Consider the following 18,410-nt stretch of genomic DNA (forward strand, 5'->3'; position numbering starts at 1 on the left):
AGGGAGTAGTACACAGCGTTGTACTAGATCTTCAGTTTCTTGGCAATTTCTCGCATGGAATAGCCTTCATTTCTCAGAACAAGAATAGATTGACGAGTTTCAGAAGAACAGTCTTTGTTTCTGGCCATTTTGAGCCTGTAATCGAACCCACAAATGCTGATTGTCACGTCGGTTGAAAGGAGAGGACCAAGGTGCAGCGTGGTGAGCGTACATATTCTTTTTATTAGAAAAGACGCCGAACAAAACAATAAACACTACCCAACAAACCGTGAAGCTAAAGGCAATGGGCCATAAACAAAGTCAACTTCCCACAACAAAGGTGCGGACTCCGGCCGCAAAACCTGAACCTATAGGGGAGGGTCTGGGTGGGCTTTTCTCCGTGGTGGCGACTCCGGTGAGGGACGCAGACCCCGCTCCACCTCTGGCACGGCCCACTTAGGTGGCGGGGACCCTTACCGCCGACCCAGGACTGGGCACCGACTCTGGCAGCTCCGGACTGGGCACCCACTCTGGCGGCTCCGGACTGGAGGGCGACTCTGGCGGCTCCGGACTGGAGGCCGTCTCTGGCGGCTCCGGACTGGAGGCCGTCTCTGGCGGCTCCGGACTGGAGGCCGTCTCTGTCGCCGGAAGCTCTGGACGGGGAACTGTCGCCGGATGCTGATGCTCCAGCTATTCAGAACAACAGTTTTCAGCTGTGCTAACATAATTGCAAAAGTGTTTTCTAATGATCAATTATCCTTTTAAAATTATTAACTTTGATTAGCTAACACAACGTGCCAAAAGGAAAACAGGAGTGATGGTTGCTGATAATGGGCCTCTGTACGCCTATGTAGATATTCCATTTAAAAAAAACAGCAGTTTCCAGCTACAATAGTCATTTTCAACATCTACACTGTATTTCTGATCAATTTGATGTTATTTTAATAGACAAAAAAATTGCTTTTCTTTCAAAAACAAGGACATTTCTAAGTGACCCCAAACTTTAGAACGGTAATGTACGTACTGAAGTCACCACCATGGAGCACAAATCTTCCAACTGGAGCCGAGACAGTCCATAATCACAACCGCCCAGATCACTGCAACAACTTGGCTACAAGATAATCAGGCTTAATTGGTGTCACCAAGCCTGGAGGTGCCGAAAGCTCCTCCTCCCCTCACTCCTCATCTTCCAGACAGGGTGTGAACCACACAAGACACATTTGGCTGATGTCACACTCAGCCAATTCTGGGTGTTTGCTTATAGCACCCAGCCCGCCGGCTCCCAATCCCAACCTCCAGTCCCAGCAGAGGCTCTGTCACTACGCAACAGATGGGGCTGAGGTCCCCTCGGCGTGGGCCTTCTCTGACTGGAGCACCAGGGCCACAGGTTCAACTTCCTCTATGGAGGGAAGACTGGGCTGGCTTTGGGTTACCAGGCTGTGACAACAGGGCTGTCCCCCTAATGCAGGGTCACACCGAAGTTGGGAGGTGGTGGGGGTCGAGATGTTACGGTACCTCTTCGCGCCCTTGTCCCGTACCCAACACCTGGCCCGGGGAGGCTGTATCCTGATCTCCCCCATTGCATTATGGAGCAGAAGCAAGGGCAGTAAGAGCTGAACAGAGCCCATTGTGTGCCCAGGAGTAGGAGTCGTTTGGGAATGTGAGGTTTGGGTTACCACAAGGAGGTTCTACATTGTGGAGGAAAGAAGAGGAGAGGAGGGCAAGGCAAGGCTAACTGCTGGGCATTGGGCGGAGGTTAGAGGGTTGATATAGAGTGGCCCACTCTGGGGATTGAATGACTGTCGCACTGAGCTCACCCGGGAATCCAGTTTAGGACCTTTTTTTGGAAGGTCAAGCTTGATGGGTTCTCCAGAACTTTTAATGTTCAATGCGGCAGACTTTATTCCCACAAAATACCCTCACCTGTCACTGGGTGGTCCCACAGAAACTGTTGATGTAATGCTTTTACAACTTATTTATGTAACTGATCAGTCCGTTTCAATCATTGCTATTTTATTTTCTCAACTTTTAACAATTGGAACTACAATCAGACCATTTAGAAGTAAACCTCCTTGTCAGCAAGACTGTTCCTGGAAATATCTGTTCTTCATTGAGGCATAGATGTGTGCTACCTTACATGGGGCAAATATGCAATGTCACCTCAGCTGAGCTCAGTATGTAACAACTGATTACACAACGCTGTCCCCATTCCCAGTGAGCTAAATGGAGGGAGAGGGAGTGAAATACCTTCATCCTCTCACTAACCATGCTGTGTTGTCATGTGTTGCAGCCTTGCTATGTTGTTGTCTTAGGTCTCTCTTTATGGAAGTGTTGTGTTGTCTCTCTTGTTGTGATGTGTGTTTTGTCCTTTATTTGTATTGTATTTATTTATTTTTTATTTTTTATCCCAGGCCCCCGTCCCCGCAAGAGGCCTTTTGCCTCTTAACTGACTTGCTTAGTTAAATAAAGGTTCAATGTTCTATGTTCATTTTTCTATGTTTTTGTATTTCTTTGTTTTGGGCCGTGTGTGGCTCCCAATCAGGCACAGCTGTAGTTCATTGTTGCTGATTGGGAGTCACACATAAGTAGCCTGGTTTTCCTTTGGGTTTTTGTGGGTGATTGTTTTCTGTTGAGAGTTTTTCCTAACAGGACTGTTTTGCTGTCGTTGTTTGTTTATTTTTTGTAGTGTTCTCTTTTTCAATTAAATATCAAAGATGAACACACATCCTCCGCTGCACCTTGGTCTCATTACGACGACATCCGTTACACCATGCGAGATTGGGAGTTTAAGTGAGAAAATCAGGCCTATTGTCCCCATCTTAATTCCTCCTACTTCTCCCCATCCTCGACATTTCCCAAAACACCGGCCGTTAGCACAGGAGGATCCCGGTACCGGCCGGCCCACTGGGATCATGGTTTTTTGTAGTCCCCTTTGGTGTGTCGCTCTCTTTTCACAGGTTGGTAAAGAGTATATGCATTTACACAACAATGCATGGGAGGAGTAAAATAATCCACCACAAAGAGCCCCTACACTGGTCAATGGGAGCCCCAGGTCAGCCCTCAGTCCTGCAGCCTTTGACACGACATGCTCCCCCTCGCTCCAGTTACCTCCACTGTCCCCCTTGCAACAAAGACCCGACTGAGTCACCTCTCCTTCCCAGACCCTATCAGAACAGATCCACCTGCCATTTCTTTCATGCCTAATCTCTTCAGGATCTATGGAAATGAGGTACGCTGTGTTCCCATGTAAATGAGGCCATTCCTAATTAAAGAGAAGAACACAGTGTGTCCAAAGTGACTCATGTTAATTCTGTAAGTAGAACTACCCAAGGTCTTGAAAAAGCAGGGTTTTAGCCTGTGTGTGGTTTTTCTCTCTCTTTTTGTCCATAAAATACCCCAAAGCGAGACATGGCTGCTTTGGCAGGCGCTGTAGCCCCCAGTACTACACCTATTCCCTATGCGTTCTCATTTGTTGACTTCTGTAACCGTAAAAGCCTTGGTTTCATGCATGTGAACATCAGAAGCCTCCTCCCTAAGTTTGTTGAATTCACTGCTTTAGCACTCTCCGCATTCACTGATGTCCTAGCCTTAGGAAGGCCACCAAAAATTCTGAAATTTCCACCCCAAACGACAACATTTTCTGTCAAGATAGAACTGCCAAAGGGGGCAGAGTTAGCCTGCAGAGTTCTGTCTTACTATCCAGGTCTGTGCCCAAACAGTTCGAGCTTCTACTTTTAAAAATCCACCTTTCCAGAAATAAGTCTCTCACTGTTGCCGCTTGTTATAGACCGCCTTCTGCCCCGAGCTGTGCCCTGGACAACATATGTGAATTGATTGCCCCCCATCTATCTTCAGAGCTCGTACTGTTAGGTGACCTAAACTGGGATATGCTTAACACCCCGGCCGTCCTACAATCTCACACAAATTATCATGGAACCCACCAGGTACAACCCTAAATCCGTAAACATGGGCACCCTCATAGATATCATCCTGACCAACTTGCCCTCCAAATACACCTCTACTGTCTTCAACCAGGATCTCAGCGATCACCGCCTCATTGCCTGCGTCCGTAATGGTCCGCGGTCAAACGACCACCCCTCATCACTGTCAAACGCTCCCTAAAATACTTAAACGATAAAGATAATTAAAGATAAAGATAAATAAATAACCTCATCCTGTCAGTAGAAGATGGCTGGTTGTTCTTTAAAAGTGCTTTCCTCACCATCTTAAATAAGCATGCCCCATTCAAAAATGTAGAACTAAGAACAGATACAGCCCCTGGTTCACTCTTGACTGCCCTTGCTTGACCAGCACAAAAACATCCTGTGGTGTACTGCATTAGCATCGATTAGCCCCCGCGATATGCAACTTTTCAGGGAAGTCAGGAACCAATATACACAGTCAGTTTGGAAAGCAAAGGCCAGCTTTTTCAAACAGAAATTTGCATCCTGTAGCACTAATTCCAAAAAGTTTTGGGACACTGTAAATGGAGAATGAAGAATAAGAGCACCTCCTCCCAGCTGCCCACTGCACTGAGGCTAGGAAACACTGTCACCACTGATAAATCTACGACAATCGAGAATTTCAATAAGCATTTTTCTATGGCTGGCCATGCTTTCCACCTGGCTACCCCTACCCCTACCCCGGCCAACAGCTCTGCACCCCCGCAGCAACTTGCCCAAGCCCCCCCGTCCTCCCCCCGTCCCCGTCCCCCCATCCCCGCTTAGCTGATGTTCTGAAAGAGCGGCAAAATCTGGACCCCGACAAATCAGCTGGGCTAGACAATCTGGAACCTCTCTTTCAAAAATGTTCAGCCAAAATTGTTGCACCCCTATTACTAGCCTGTTCAACCTCTCTTTCATATCGTCTGAGATCCCTAAAGATTGGAAAGCTGCCGCGGTCATCCCCCTCTTCAAAGGGGGTACCACTCTAGACCCAAACTGTTACAGACCTATATCCATCCTGCCCTGACTTTTCCAAAGTCTTCGAACGCCAAGTTAACAAACAGATCACCGACCATTTCGAATCCCACCGTACCTTCTCCGCTATGCAATCTGGTTTCCGAGCTGGTCATAGGTGCACTTCAGCCACGCTCAATGTCCTAAATGATATCATAACCGCCATCGATAAAAGACAGTACTGTGCAGCCGTCTTCATTGACCTGGCCAAGGCTTTTGACTCAGTCAATCACTGCATTGTTATCGGCAGACTCAATAACATTGGTTTCTCAAATGACTGCCTCGCCTGGTTCACCAACTACTTCTCAGATAGAGTTCAAATCAGAGGGCCTGTTGTCCGGACCTCTGGCAGTCTCTATGGGGGTGCCACAGGGTTCAATTCTCGGGCTGAGTCTTTTCTCTGTGTATATCAATGATGTCGCTCTTGCTGCTGGTGATTCTCTGATCTACCTCTACGCAGACGACACCATTCTGTATACATCTGGCCCTTCTTTGGACACTGTGTTAACAAACCTTCAAACGAGCTTCAATGCCATACAACACTCCTTCCGTGGCCTCCAACCGCTCTTAAATGCCAGTAAAACTAAATGCATGCTCTTCAACCGATCGCTGCCCACACCTGCCCGCCCGACTAGCATCACTACTCTGGACGGTTCTGACATAGAATATGTGGACAACTACAAATACCTAGGTGTCTGGTTAGACTGTAGACTCTCCTTCCAGACTCACATTAAGCATCCCCATTCTAAAATTAAATCTAGAATTGGCTTCCTATTTCGCAACAAAGCATCCTTCACTCATGCTGCCTAACATACCCTCGTAAAACTGACTATCCTACCGATCCTTGACTTCGGCGATGTCATTTACAAAATAACCTCCAACACTCTACTCAGCAAATTGGATGTAGTCTATCACAGTGCCATCCGTTTTGTTACTAAAGCCCCATATACTACCCACCACTGTGACCTGTATGCTCTCGTTGGCTGGCCCTCGCTACATATCCGTCGCCAAACCCACTGGCTCCAGGTCATCTGTAAGTCTTTGCTAGGTAAAGTCCCACCTTATCTCAGCTCATTGGTCACCATAGCAACACCCACCCATAGCACGCACTCCAGCAGGTATATTTCACTGGTCATCCCCAAAGCCAACACCTACATTGGCCGGCTTTCCTTCCAGTTCTCTGCTGCCAATGACTGGAACGAATTGCAAAAGTCACTGAAGCTGGAGACATATCTCCCTCACTAACTATCAGCATCAGCTGTCAGAGCAGCTTACCGATCACTGCACCTGTACACAGCCCATCTGTAAATTGCCCATTCAACTACCTCATCCCCATATTGTTATTTTTTTTGCTGTTTTGCACCCCAGTATCTCTATTTGCACATCATCATCTGCACATCTATCACTCCAGTGTTAATGCTAAATTGTAATTATTTCGCCACTATGGCCTATTTATTGCCTTGCCTCCCTAATCTTACTACATTTGCACACACTGTATATATTTTTTTCTATTGTGTTATTGACTGTATGTTTGTTTATCCCATGTGTAACTCTGTGTTGTTGTTTGTGTCGCACTGCTTTGCTTTATCTTGGCCAGGTCGCAGTTGTAAATGAGAACTTGTTCTCAACTGGCCTACCTGGTTAAATAAAGGTAAAATAAAAAATTAAAATTGGCTGGGTCTGAGCTGCTCAGGTGGAAAGCTTTAGCCATACAGAGACACGGACAGGGCTGAGGGGGGGAATCAGGGCCCAATCCAAGGGGCTGGCATCTATGTCCGAAATCCTCTTTGTTGTAACTGTTTTGCCTTCCATGATTGGAGGGAAATAATGTTTGGTTTCAATAATTTGCCTTTGCTTGTGTAGTCTTTCTGCCCTCATTTCCAGGATATCTCATTTGCTCTTTCCCTCACTTTCCCTCTACGTCTCTGCCCACTCAAAGTCCCCCTCACCTCCCCACCTACTACTTTCCCCAAACACTGATCTCAGATTAAGTTGAACACTATCCCTGGTAAAATTTGCACCTGCCTCTTTTAGTAAAGTTCCTTCCAGAGCTTTGGCAGGGGCTTACATTTTTGCCGCTCCTCTCATACAAGGAATCTCTTTCTCCCTGCTCCTTTTGATATCCATTGCATGCCCTAGGCAAGGATTTTGGCTGTTTTCTGGGACTCCTGTTTTAACAGTACCGGTAATCCTGCTGGAGGTGAACGAGAAGCACCCCTCTGTTTGGACGTCCACCCCCCCCCCCCCCCCTCCCATTATCACCATAACAACCGCCACCCCTCCGTCTTTCTCCAGTCCTCTCTTCACTTCTTTTAACTCTGTGGATGGTTCCCAGTTGGATGGAACACATCTGTGTACTGGAGGAAGCCTGGTGTGAGTGGTGAGGGGTTAAGTGTCCGTGTTCTGAAGGCAGGTGAGTGGTCCATCTATCTACCTCGTCCTCTAGCTCTCTCTCTCTCTCCCTTTCCCTCCAACACATGCATCACCGATTGATGGACAGGTGAGCTGCATCTGAATCTGACTCCCGTACAGGTGTGTTCAAACTCGTTTATCCTTGGAATTTCATTGTTTTTTTTTTAGATAATACAGAAATTCCTAACATGGTGGATTATCCCTGTTACTGGTAGCCTTGTTGTATTTAAGGTTTCATGACAGTTTATAGCCTCACCCAGTTCAGCTCTTAGGAAATCAGGACATGAGAGTAAAGTGCTTTACTGCCTTATGAACATGTGTATGGTGATGTCACACAGGGAAGATGACAGTGCCATCCTTGGCATTTGGTCTTAGAATAATGTCATCTCTGTGTCATTAGTTAATACTGTATTAGGATTTGATGTTGCATGTTATAACAATGCCTACTGCTGAGCATCTGGCACTATAGTTTTTGACTTGACAACATGTATGTGCTAATGAAGATGTTGTGATTTAGAAGTTACTCAGTCTGTCATTTCGTATCTCATGAGCATTAGCCAACAGTCCCTAATCTATTTATGTCTTGAAGATGCATGGCAATAATGCTGCATTATTTGAATGTTCTGCTAAATGTAATTGGCATGAATTGGATGATTTTCTACAATTGTTTTCTGTTCTATTTGTTGTTGCTAGAGTAGACTCCTCCTGATACAGTCAGAAGTTTAGGGCACTGGATTGTGACCCCAGAGGGGTTGTGTTTACACCACTATGTTACAACCCTCAGTGCAGTCCCCAGGCTTTATCTCAACTGTTCTGTTGAAACATTATGGAGTAAATTCCTGTCAGACAACGTGTGAGGGAACTGAAGGAGTGAAAATAGGGGTTGTGGTAATCTCTGTGTTGACAAGGCATGATGACAGGGCGATGACTGAACAATGATCCTCTTTCACCAGGGTCCACTAACCTTGGCACACCTGAACACAATTTACCATCAGGCTGAATACTGTACACGCATTAAAGAGATGACCGTGTAGATTTGGAAGAGATAATTAATTTACATCACATTCCTCAGAGATCACGTTGAGGATAATGTTACACTAACTCCTAACGCTAAACCTAATTCTAACACTAATTATACTTTAAACCTAAACCCCCTAAAAATAGCATTTGACCTTGTGGGGACTAACAAAATGTCAGGTCACAGGTATAAGTCACAGGTATAGTTAAACATGTCCACACACACACACATAATCACACACACACACACACAGAGAGAGAGCGACACAGACAGAAAGTAGAAATAAATATATTATTATGAATGTATTTTATACAATCCAACCATCACAAGAAATGTAGTATTTCAGGACCAAAGTGCAGCATGGTTGTAGTTCCACATATTTATTATTCCGTGAAACGTTGCGATACACAAGTAACTTGAATAACGAAAACAACAAACCGTGACACAGAGAGAAATAAACACAACTCAAAAGATAATCACCCACAAAACCCAGGAAGAAAAACCCCAACTTAAATATGATCTCCAATCAGAGGTAACGAGGACCAGTCTCCATTTGGAGATCAACCCAAAAAACAACAACATAGAAATAGAAAAACTAGAACTAAAATATAGAAACAAAAAACATAGAATTCCCACCCATATCACACCCTGACCTAACTAAACAGAGAAAAACAGCTCTCTTAGGTCATAGCGTGACAGTACCCCCCCAAAGGTGTGGACTCCCGGCCGCAAACCTGAACCTATAGGGGAGGGTCCGGGTGGGCATCTGTACTTGGCGGCGGCTCTGGTTCGGGGCGTAGCACCCCCACCGCCCGCTGATCCCCCCGCTTCTGTGTGTCCGGAGGAACCAGACCGTGGATCATCGCCGGAAGCTTTGGACCGCCAACCGCCGCTGAAGACTCCAGGCTAAAGGCCGCCGCCGAAGACTCCGGGCTGCGGACCGCCGCCGGAGGCTCCGGGCTGCGGAGCGTCGCCGGAGGCTCCGGACTGCGGAGCGTCGCCGGAGGCTCCGGACTGAGGAGCGTCACCGGAGGCTCCGGACTGGGAAGCGTCATTATATGTTCCGGACTAGGGAACGTTGCTGCAGGCTCCATGCCATGGATCATCTCTACAGGTTCCGCGCCATGGATCATCACTGGAGGCTTCGTACCATGGATCATCTCTACAGGCTCCGGGCCATGGATCATTCCTACAGGCTTCTTGCCATGGATTATCCCTACAGGCTCCGGACCATGGATAATCCCTACAGGCTCCGGACCATGGATAATCCCTACAGGCTTCTTGCCATGGATTATCTTTACAGGCTCCTGGCCATGGATTAACTCTGGAAGCTTCGTGCCATGGAACATCCCAACAGGCTCCGGGCCATGGATCATCACTACAGGCTTCATGCCATGGATCAAAAATTGGGGGGCTGTCTCTCGCACTTGCCTCATTGTTGGTACAGTGCCTCATAATGACGCCGCTCTGCTTTAGCTGCCTCAATCTCCTCCCTCGGACGGCGATACTCCCCAGTCTGCCTCCAGGGTCCTTTTCCATCCAGAATTTCCTCCTAGGTCCATTTCTTTTGCTCCTGGGCACGCTGCTTGGTCCTTTGATGGTGGGTGATTCTGTCACGGCTGTCTAAAGGATCGGACCAAAATGCAGCATGGTTGTAGTTCCACATATTTATTATTCCGTGAAACGTTGCAATACACAAATAACTTGAATAACGAAAACAACAAACCGTGACGCAGAGAGAAATAAACACTACTCAAAAGATAATCACCCACAAAACCCGGGAAGAAAAACCCCAACTTAAATATGATCTCCAAACAGAGTTAACGAGGACTAGCTGCCTCCAATTGGAGATCAACCCAAAAATAACAACATAGAAATAGAAAAACTAGAACTAAAACATAGAAACAAAAAACATAGAATGCCCACCCATATCACACCCTGACCTAACTAAACAGAGAAAAACAGCTCTCTTAGGTCAGAGCATGACAACCCTAGTCTCTCCTGTGAAACACATTTCTTGTCATTTTAAATATAACCGTGTTTGGTGTATTTCTCTGTTTACAAGTAAAATAACAATGATTGGCATCATTTTAAATTCACATCTCCGGCTTATACTAAAACAACATTTTAAACTTAAAAAAGGTTTAAGGGTTTCTGAACAGACCACAACCCACCCATCAAACTGCTTATACCATGGCCCACCACCCCTCCTAACCAATCCACAAAACTGATCAAAGTCACAATAGGTCTTTTGTACCCCAAATTGCAATAGCCATTTCCCCCAAGTCTCACAGATACACACACCACCCCCGTACAGATCAAAGCACTCAGATCAAAGGTGTTTACATGCATCACGCTTAAACGATTTAAGCTATAAACACAAAACCAATTTTTGAAAATAGACTACCCCAACTCGGATTGCTTGAGGAAATATTTTTGATAGCATTTATACTTTTTAAACAATAGCAATATTTAAATGAGCTCCCAATGCATTTCAATTACAAAGAAAAGCCCATAGATTGAAATGGTAAAACAATTCAAAATTCTACACCTACCTCCTTCTACACCGTTTAAGCTATCAACACCAACCCAACATGGAGATGTTCAGACCAGCCCAACTTAGATTGCTTGTCAAAGGATATTTGATTCTATCTATACTTTTGGAACTATAACCATTTTTATATTTGCATAAATTAACATGGGTGTGCAGATTTGTTCAATCCGAAGCCTACATTTAAAGAATATTGAAGAATGCATCGGTGATTTGTATTTCTTGCAACTTTTTGACGACATAATGCATGTGAATGCCTTAGCCCAAGATGTGCTTTATGGAGCCTAACGTTACTCCAGTCCAAGGACCTTACATGCTATTTTCATATGTAGACTGGCTCTGGCAAACAAAACAGCCAAATACTCCATCTAAACGTGAATCGATTCGCAATTGCGTTACGGTTCTAGAAACATAAAGCCCTCTACTTTCATATCACATCAAAATAATTTCACAAATGCAAAATACACACTTACTGTACACTGTTTTAACCGGCTTCATCACAGTTGCAGCCGACAGTATTTTTCAGTGACAACACGTTTCTGGCAGCCTTCTTCCATTACACACAGGTGTTCGGAGCATGCTAGATAGCAAATTAGTAAAGGTTGTCCCTCTGTCTTTTACATGCTCTGTAATATGAAGATAAGGCCATGTGATACCATGATGATATGTATCAATCGGATTATCTTTTGTTTTGCAAACTCTGCTACTGCGCATGCAGTATAGAAACACCACCAGTCATACACCAGTCTCTTGTGGTACACAAACCAGGCACAGCTCATCACACATCTAACGCCATCCCTACCGTGAAGCATGGTGGTGGCAGCATCATGCTATGGGGATGCTTTTCAGCAGCAGGGACTGGGAGACTAAGGATACAGGGAACAATGAATGGAGACAAATACAGGCAAATCCTTGATGAGAACCTGCTTCAGCGTGTAAACCACTTTAAACTGGGATGAATATTTATGTTCCAACAGCACAATGACCCTAAGCATACAGCCAAAGCAATGCTGGAATGGTTTCAGAACAAGAAGCCAAAGCCCAGACTGGAATCTCATTGAAAATCTGTGGAAAGACTTGAAGATTGCTGTTCACCGCCGCTCCACATCTAACTTAACCGAGTTTGAGAAAATCTGCAAGGAAAAATGGGAGAAAATCCCAAAATCTAGATGTGCAGAGCTGATACAGACACATCCAAGACAACTCAAAGCTGTAATCGCCGCCAAAGGAGCTACTACAAAGTATTGACTCAGGGGTGTGAATACTTAAATTATATACATCTGTAGTGCATTGCCAATAAATATGCAAAAACATTTAAAAAATGTTTTCACTTTGTCATTATGTGATATTGTGTGGACTATGCAAACTGGAAACCACGTATCCTGCCTATGACCTCAAGAACACCCTCCCCACCGTCAAACATGGAGGTGGAAACATTTTGCTTTGGGGTGTTTTTCTGCTAAGGGGACAGGACAACTTCACCGCATCAAAGGGACGATGGACGGGGCCATGTACCGTGAAATCTTGGGTGAGAACCTGCTTCCCTCAGCCAGGGCATTGAAAATAGGTCGTGGATGGGTATTCCAGCATGACAATGACCCAAAACACACGGCCAAGGCAACAAAGGAGTGGCTCAAGAAGAAGCACATTAAGGTCCTGGAGTGGCTTAGCCAGTCTCCAGACCTTAATCCCATAGAAAGTCTGTGGAGGGAGCTGAAGGTTCGAGTTGCCAAACGTCAGCCTCGAAACCTTAATGACTTGGAGAAGATCTGCAAAGAGGAGTGGGACAAAATCCCTCCTGAGATGTTTGCAAACCTGGTGGCCAACTACAAGAAACGTTTGACCTCTGTGATTGCCATCAAGGGTTTTGTCACCAAGTACTAAGTCATGTTTTGCAGAGGGGTCAAATACTTATTTCCCTCATTAAAATGCAAATAATTTTATAACATTTCTGACATGCGTTTTTCTGGATTTTTGTTGTTGTTATTCTGTCTCTCACTGTTCAAATAAACCTACCATTAACATTATAGACTGATCATTTCTTTGTCAGTGGGCAAATGTACAAAATCAGCAGGGGATCAAATACTTTTTTCCCTCGCTGTAGTACCCATTGTGACGATTAAAACCTACCCTAACCAGAAACCGTGGATAGATGGTAGCATTCGCGTGAAACTGAAAGTGCGAACCACCGCATTTAACCATGGAAAGCTGATTTGAGATTATGGCCAAAAACAAAGTGTAGTTATTCCCTCCGAGGCAAACAAACAAGCAAAATGTCAGTATAGAGACAAAGTGGAGTCGCAATCCATCGGCTCAGACACAAGACGTATGTGGCAGGGTCTACAGACAATCACGGAATACAAAAAGAAAACCAGCCACGTCACGGACACCGACACCGACGTCTTCCTTCTGTCATGACTGACCTGATCAGGTCAGGGTACAGGAGACCACCACCCTACAGATTATCTCCCAAACCCCAACAGAGGAGGAGAGATCTAGGGGTCTGAAGATGTGGGGGGTTTTATGACACCTCACGCCCATAATAAACCTTAGGCCACTGAGAAATTCCTTTGTCCTCTCACTATGGAGAACTGGCCTCAGAACATTAAACATGCAATAAAGGGACTTTGGAACAATGGTTTCCGTCAGCCACAATGGTGGTCATGACGAGAGGTGGAATATGAAAATGTATGTAACTTTTGTATTGTTATTAAAGGTTAAGAGATTACGTTATTATGAAAACATTGTACCTTTAAGCGTTTTCCCAGTATATGCCTGATGTTTATACATTGTACGTTGTGTGGAAAATATCCAAATCAAAGAGAATGTTTTGGTAAAGATGAGATGTGAAGGTAGTGTCTAAAATAGGATTTGAGGGCTGTATCTTGACGGGCTGTATCACCACCTGATACGGCAACTGCACCGCGCGCAACCACTTTAATAAATGGATCACTAGTCACTTTAATAATGGCACTTTAATAATGTTTACCTATCTTGTATCTTGCCTATGCCTCTGTCATTGCTCATCCATATATTTGTATGTATATATTCTTAGTCCATTCCTTTACTTAGATTTGTGTGTATAAGGTATTTGTTGTGGAATTGTTAGATTACATGTTAGATATTGCTGCACTGTCAGAACTAGAAGCACAAGCATTTCGCTACACTCGCTATAACATCTGCTAACCAAAAACTTTATTTGATTTATGCTACATTTCAGTCAATAAACATTTAAAATTATTCTGGTGTGCGTATATTTTGTTGTGCTCCTAACTTTTATATGTTGGGAGCACCAGTGCTATACATTTATTTATTTTAGAGCTCTGGACAGGACGCAAATGTAAACTTTATTTTTACATTCAATTTATGACAACCATTAATTTAACATTCTACTACCATTCAATCAAACGCTGCTTTGAATTAGATCAGGTGTTGTCCCTTGGATCGACTTGGCAGTACATTTGTTCAGTATAGAATGTATAAATGCAACATGTAAAGTGTTGCTCCCATGTTTCATGTGCTGAAATAAAAGATCCCCGAAATATTCCAGACGCATAAAAAGCTTATTTCTCTCACATTTTGTGCACACATTTGTTGACATCCATATTCGTTAGCGTTTCTCCTTTGTCAAGATAATTCATCCATGTCAAGCAGCTGATTAAACAGCATGATCATTACACAGGTGCACCTTGAGCTGGGGACAATAAAGGGCCAATCTATAATGTGTAGTTTTGTCACACATCACAATGCCACAGATGTCTCAAGTTTTGAGGAAGTGTTCAATTGGCATGCTGACTGCAGGAATGTCCATCAGAGATGATGCCAGAGAATTGAATGTTCATTTCTCTACCATAAGCTGCCTCCAATGTCATTTGTTGTGGAAATTCTTACACTGGGACACTTGAAGTCAATCTTAAATTAATCATCCTTTAGTTGTCAGCGCGCTGGAGACGTTCCAACCAACTCAATGCACCATAGTACACATGTCAATTAGGAGCTCTTCCTGGGCAGTCCCAGGAGTTGACTTATATATGGCTATACACAGACAAGTTATATTTGCATGATTTAGCGTAATTAATTAATCATTACCATTTTGTTTCATTCATGTGACCAACCAATACTGGTTTGTAACATGTGACAGACCAATACCTCACGAGACTTCTTCTCTCTAAGCTGAGACCTTGAAACTGAGATATCTTTAGTTCGTACTCAAAACAAGGTCTGGGCATACTGCCAAATTGCAGATACTGATACGTGAGGATTCGTTAAATCAGTCACTTGCATGAACACAGAAATTGGTTTTTAATACAGCACATGAATAGAACACAGAAATTTGTTATCAGAAAAGCGCAAACATTTTAGAGATTTTGGCAGTACGTTCAACAGGCCTCACAACTGCAGACCACGTGTATGACGTGGTGTGGGCGAACGGTTTGCTGATGTCAACGTTGTGAACAGAGTGCCCCATGATGGTGGTGGGGTTATGGTACAGGCAGGCATAAGCTATGGTCAACGAACACAATTGCATTTTATCGATAGCATTTTGAATGCACAGAGATATCGTGATGAGATTCTGAGGCCCATTCATCTGCCGCTATCAGCTCATGTTTCAGCATAATAATGCAAAGTCCCAAGTCCGAAGGATCTGTACAGTTTCTGGAAGCTGAAAATGCCCCAGTTCTTCCATGGCCTGTATACTCACCAGACATATCACCCATTTATATTTATTAGGCCTTGGCAGCAGCTACTCTTCCTGGGGTCCAAACACATTACGTCACTTACATATAAAACCAAAGATAAAACAGTACATCATATATCATTATTACACCACTACATATTTACAATACAAAATGTCCTCTGGTGGCATGTCTTGTGGGGCATGCATGGGTGTCCGAGCTGTGTGTTAGTAGTTAAAACAGACAGCTCAGTACATTCAGTTTGTCAACACTTTTTAATTGAGATGCATATCATTAATGTTAGCTGTACGTGTACATTTAAGGGCCAGCCGTGGTGCCCTGTTCTGAGCAACTTGTAATTTCCTGAACAGTAGCCCAGGTGTAACAAAACTAGGGCCTGAAGGACCTGCCTTGTTTAAAGTGTTGTTAAGAAGGCAGAGAAGTGCTTTATTATGGACAGACTTCTCCCCATCTTAGCTACTGTTGTATTAATAGGTTTTGACAGAGAATGTAACTCAGTAAAATCTTTGAAATTGTTGCATGTTGCATTTTATATTTATTTCAGTATAATTTGGCAGTAGAAAGCCTGCCAAGCCAGGCACCAACGCGACAAGCGAGGGCCAAAGTAAGGACCCTGGCAATTCAAGCCAGCTCAATTAAAGCCATTAGTGCTCCACTGTTTACGCTGCCCTTTCTTTAGCCAACAAGGCATGGCTCCTAAACAGATGTGGTAATGAGGTCCCAGGCCTAGCTTCCTTCCTCAGACAAGGAGAAGTAGGAGCGGCTTGGGTTGGGCCGCAGGGTTCCTGGCTTGGTCCACTCACACGGGACCACAAAGTAAATGTGATCCTGACACATTGTTCCTGAACCCATAATGGGGCCTTTTCAAGGCTCCTCTAATGGGCCACCATGGCGGAGAGAAGGGGCGGGGGGGTACCCCCACGGGAGACCTGGGAGACTGATCTTAAAGAAGTTACATGTCATTGTCGACTGGCTGGCCAGTTGTCTCTCATTCCCCTGTGCCCTTGTTAAGCGCTTTTTTTAATGAGAAGTTGTCTCTGTGAGTAACTCTTACACGTCTTTGGTATCAGCCTCTTAGAAGATATATGGTTCAAGTTGCTGGTGATGTGGTTCATGAGGTTTTGTGGGTCTATGGCTTTGGAACAATCAGAAAACTAAATGAACAACACCTTCCTGAATCCCTCTCATTAAATGCCTTGTCCTCAATTAATTATTCTCACTCTCATTGTCCTCAGTGGCCTTACTCAGAATCTAGAATGATCAGACCAGGTACTCCAGTCATTCTCTTCCACCTCTTCAGCTTCTTTTCTCGGAGAGAAGGTGAGTGACATGGCTCCGATTCTGATTCTGTATCTTATCTAGAGATATAAGGTCAGAGCAAATTGCTCAAGGATCATTGTGTTATAGACCGTTACGAAAGAGTGAAAGTTGTGTATGTTTAGAAGATATACTTATTTTCCCTTTTTTTCTGGTTAAACAAGCATGACTTTATTCTTATCTTGATTGAAATCACCAAAATGTATCAGATTACTTGAGTAGTCTCTATATATGTTTATGAACAGTTGTTCCCCATTCTTTGCTAGATCTGTTACGACAGTTGTCTTACCCTTCATTCAGCTCTTTCTCAGGAGATCATGTACCCCTATGGGCCTACCTGCCGAGATCTGGAGACACCCAAGATGGATGATGGGAGTTCCACTGAAATAATTATACTCATGCCATTCATTTATTTCAATAACCCCTACCGCTCCATCTATGTAAGCTCCCATTTACCCCTTCTTTCCTTCAATACCAGTAAATATCCCCAACTCATAAGAGAGAAATATTGATCCACCATATCATCCATCTAACCATTAATTGTTAATTTGATCATCAATCTGTTCATCAACAAAACAATTGGGACCGTGCCTCCCTTTCTCTCTCTATGTCTGCAGGTCAACAACAACGGTGTGATCTCCTTCGAAGTACAGGTGAGCCAGTTCACCCCCGAGGCCTTCCCCCTGGGTGACAGCAGATCCTTCATTGCCCCACTATGGGCAGACGTGCACAACGGCATCCGCGGAGACGTGTACTACCGTGAGAGCACAGACCCAGAGTTACTGGAGCGGGCCACACAAGACATCCGCAAGTACTTTAAGAACATGCCCACCTTCACAGCCACCTGGATCTTCATCACAACCTGGCACCAGGTCACCTTCTACGGAGGCAGTCAGACCACCCCGGTAAAATAACCACAATCATGAATCACAGGGATTGCTATATGCTCCACACACAAAACACCTGCATGCATGCGGACGATGGCCTCTGATGGTACCATTATCCTACAATAAATGTTTTTAATCATGTGTCTCTGTATGATACTTATGCAGAACTGAGAGTAACTTTCATATGTAGTCGTCTCAAATTAAAATCTCTTGGAACTTCTTGGTAAGTATTTGTTTAGTCTAATAGGGGTTGTTTGTTTAGGTTAATTAAAAGGTAAATTCTGCCAGGTGGTGAATTTTTGTTTTGTCTCACTATTGAACTTACCATATGCCTGCACATTCTCACCTCTCTATAGGTGAACACATTTCAGGTTGTGTTGATATCGGACGGTCTGTCATGCTTTTCCATGTTCAACTATGGAGAGATCAACTGGAGCACAGGCACAGCCAGTGGAGGAGACCCTTTGACTGGTTTGGGTGGTAGCACAGCACAGGTAGTCTGATCAAGATAACCTACATATACCACCCCTGGCACACATCAAACCAATGAGGGGATTCGATTAATGCCTCTGACATGCCCGCTAACCCGGG

General features: G+C 44.4%; 1 protein-coding gene across 1 annotated transcript in view; it reads left to right on the forward strand.

The window, feature by feature from the left end:
- The window catches only part of LOC106567602 (alpha-tectorin), a 72,627-nt gene that overhangs the window by 21,278 nt on the left and 32,939 nt on the right, over nucleotides 1–18,410 (forward strand). The window contains exons 9-12 of the mRNA XM_082959733.1: nucleotides 16,851–16,935; nucleotides 17,233–17,372; nucleotides 17,550–17,837; nucleotides 18,176–18,313. Of these exons, the coding sequence (XP_082815859.1) occupies nucleotides 16,851–16,935; nucleotides 17,233–17,372; nucleotides 17,550–17,837; nucleotides 18,176–18,313 (651 nt within the window). The remainder of the gene's footprint in view (nucleotides 1–16,850; nucleotides 16,936–17,232; nucleotides 17,373–17,549; nucleotides 17,838–18,175; nucleotides 18,314–18,410) is intronic.

Source organism: Salmo salar, chromosome 13, assembly GCF_965601325.2.
Source record: "Salmo salar chromosome 13, fSalSal1, whole genome shotgun sequence".
In the NCBI taxonomy this organism is placed as follows: domain Eukaryota; kingdom Metazoa; phylum Chordata; class Actinopteri; order Salmoniformes; family Salmonidae; genus Salmo; species Salmo salar.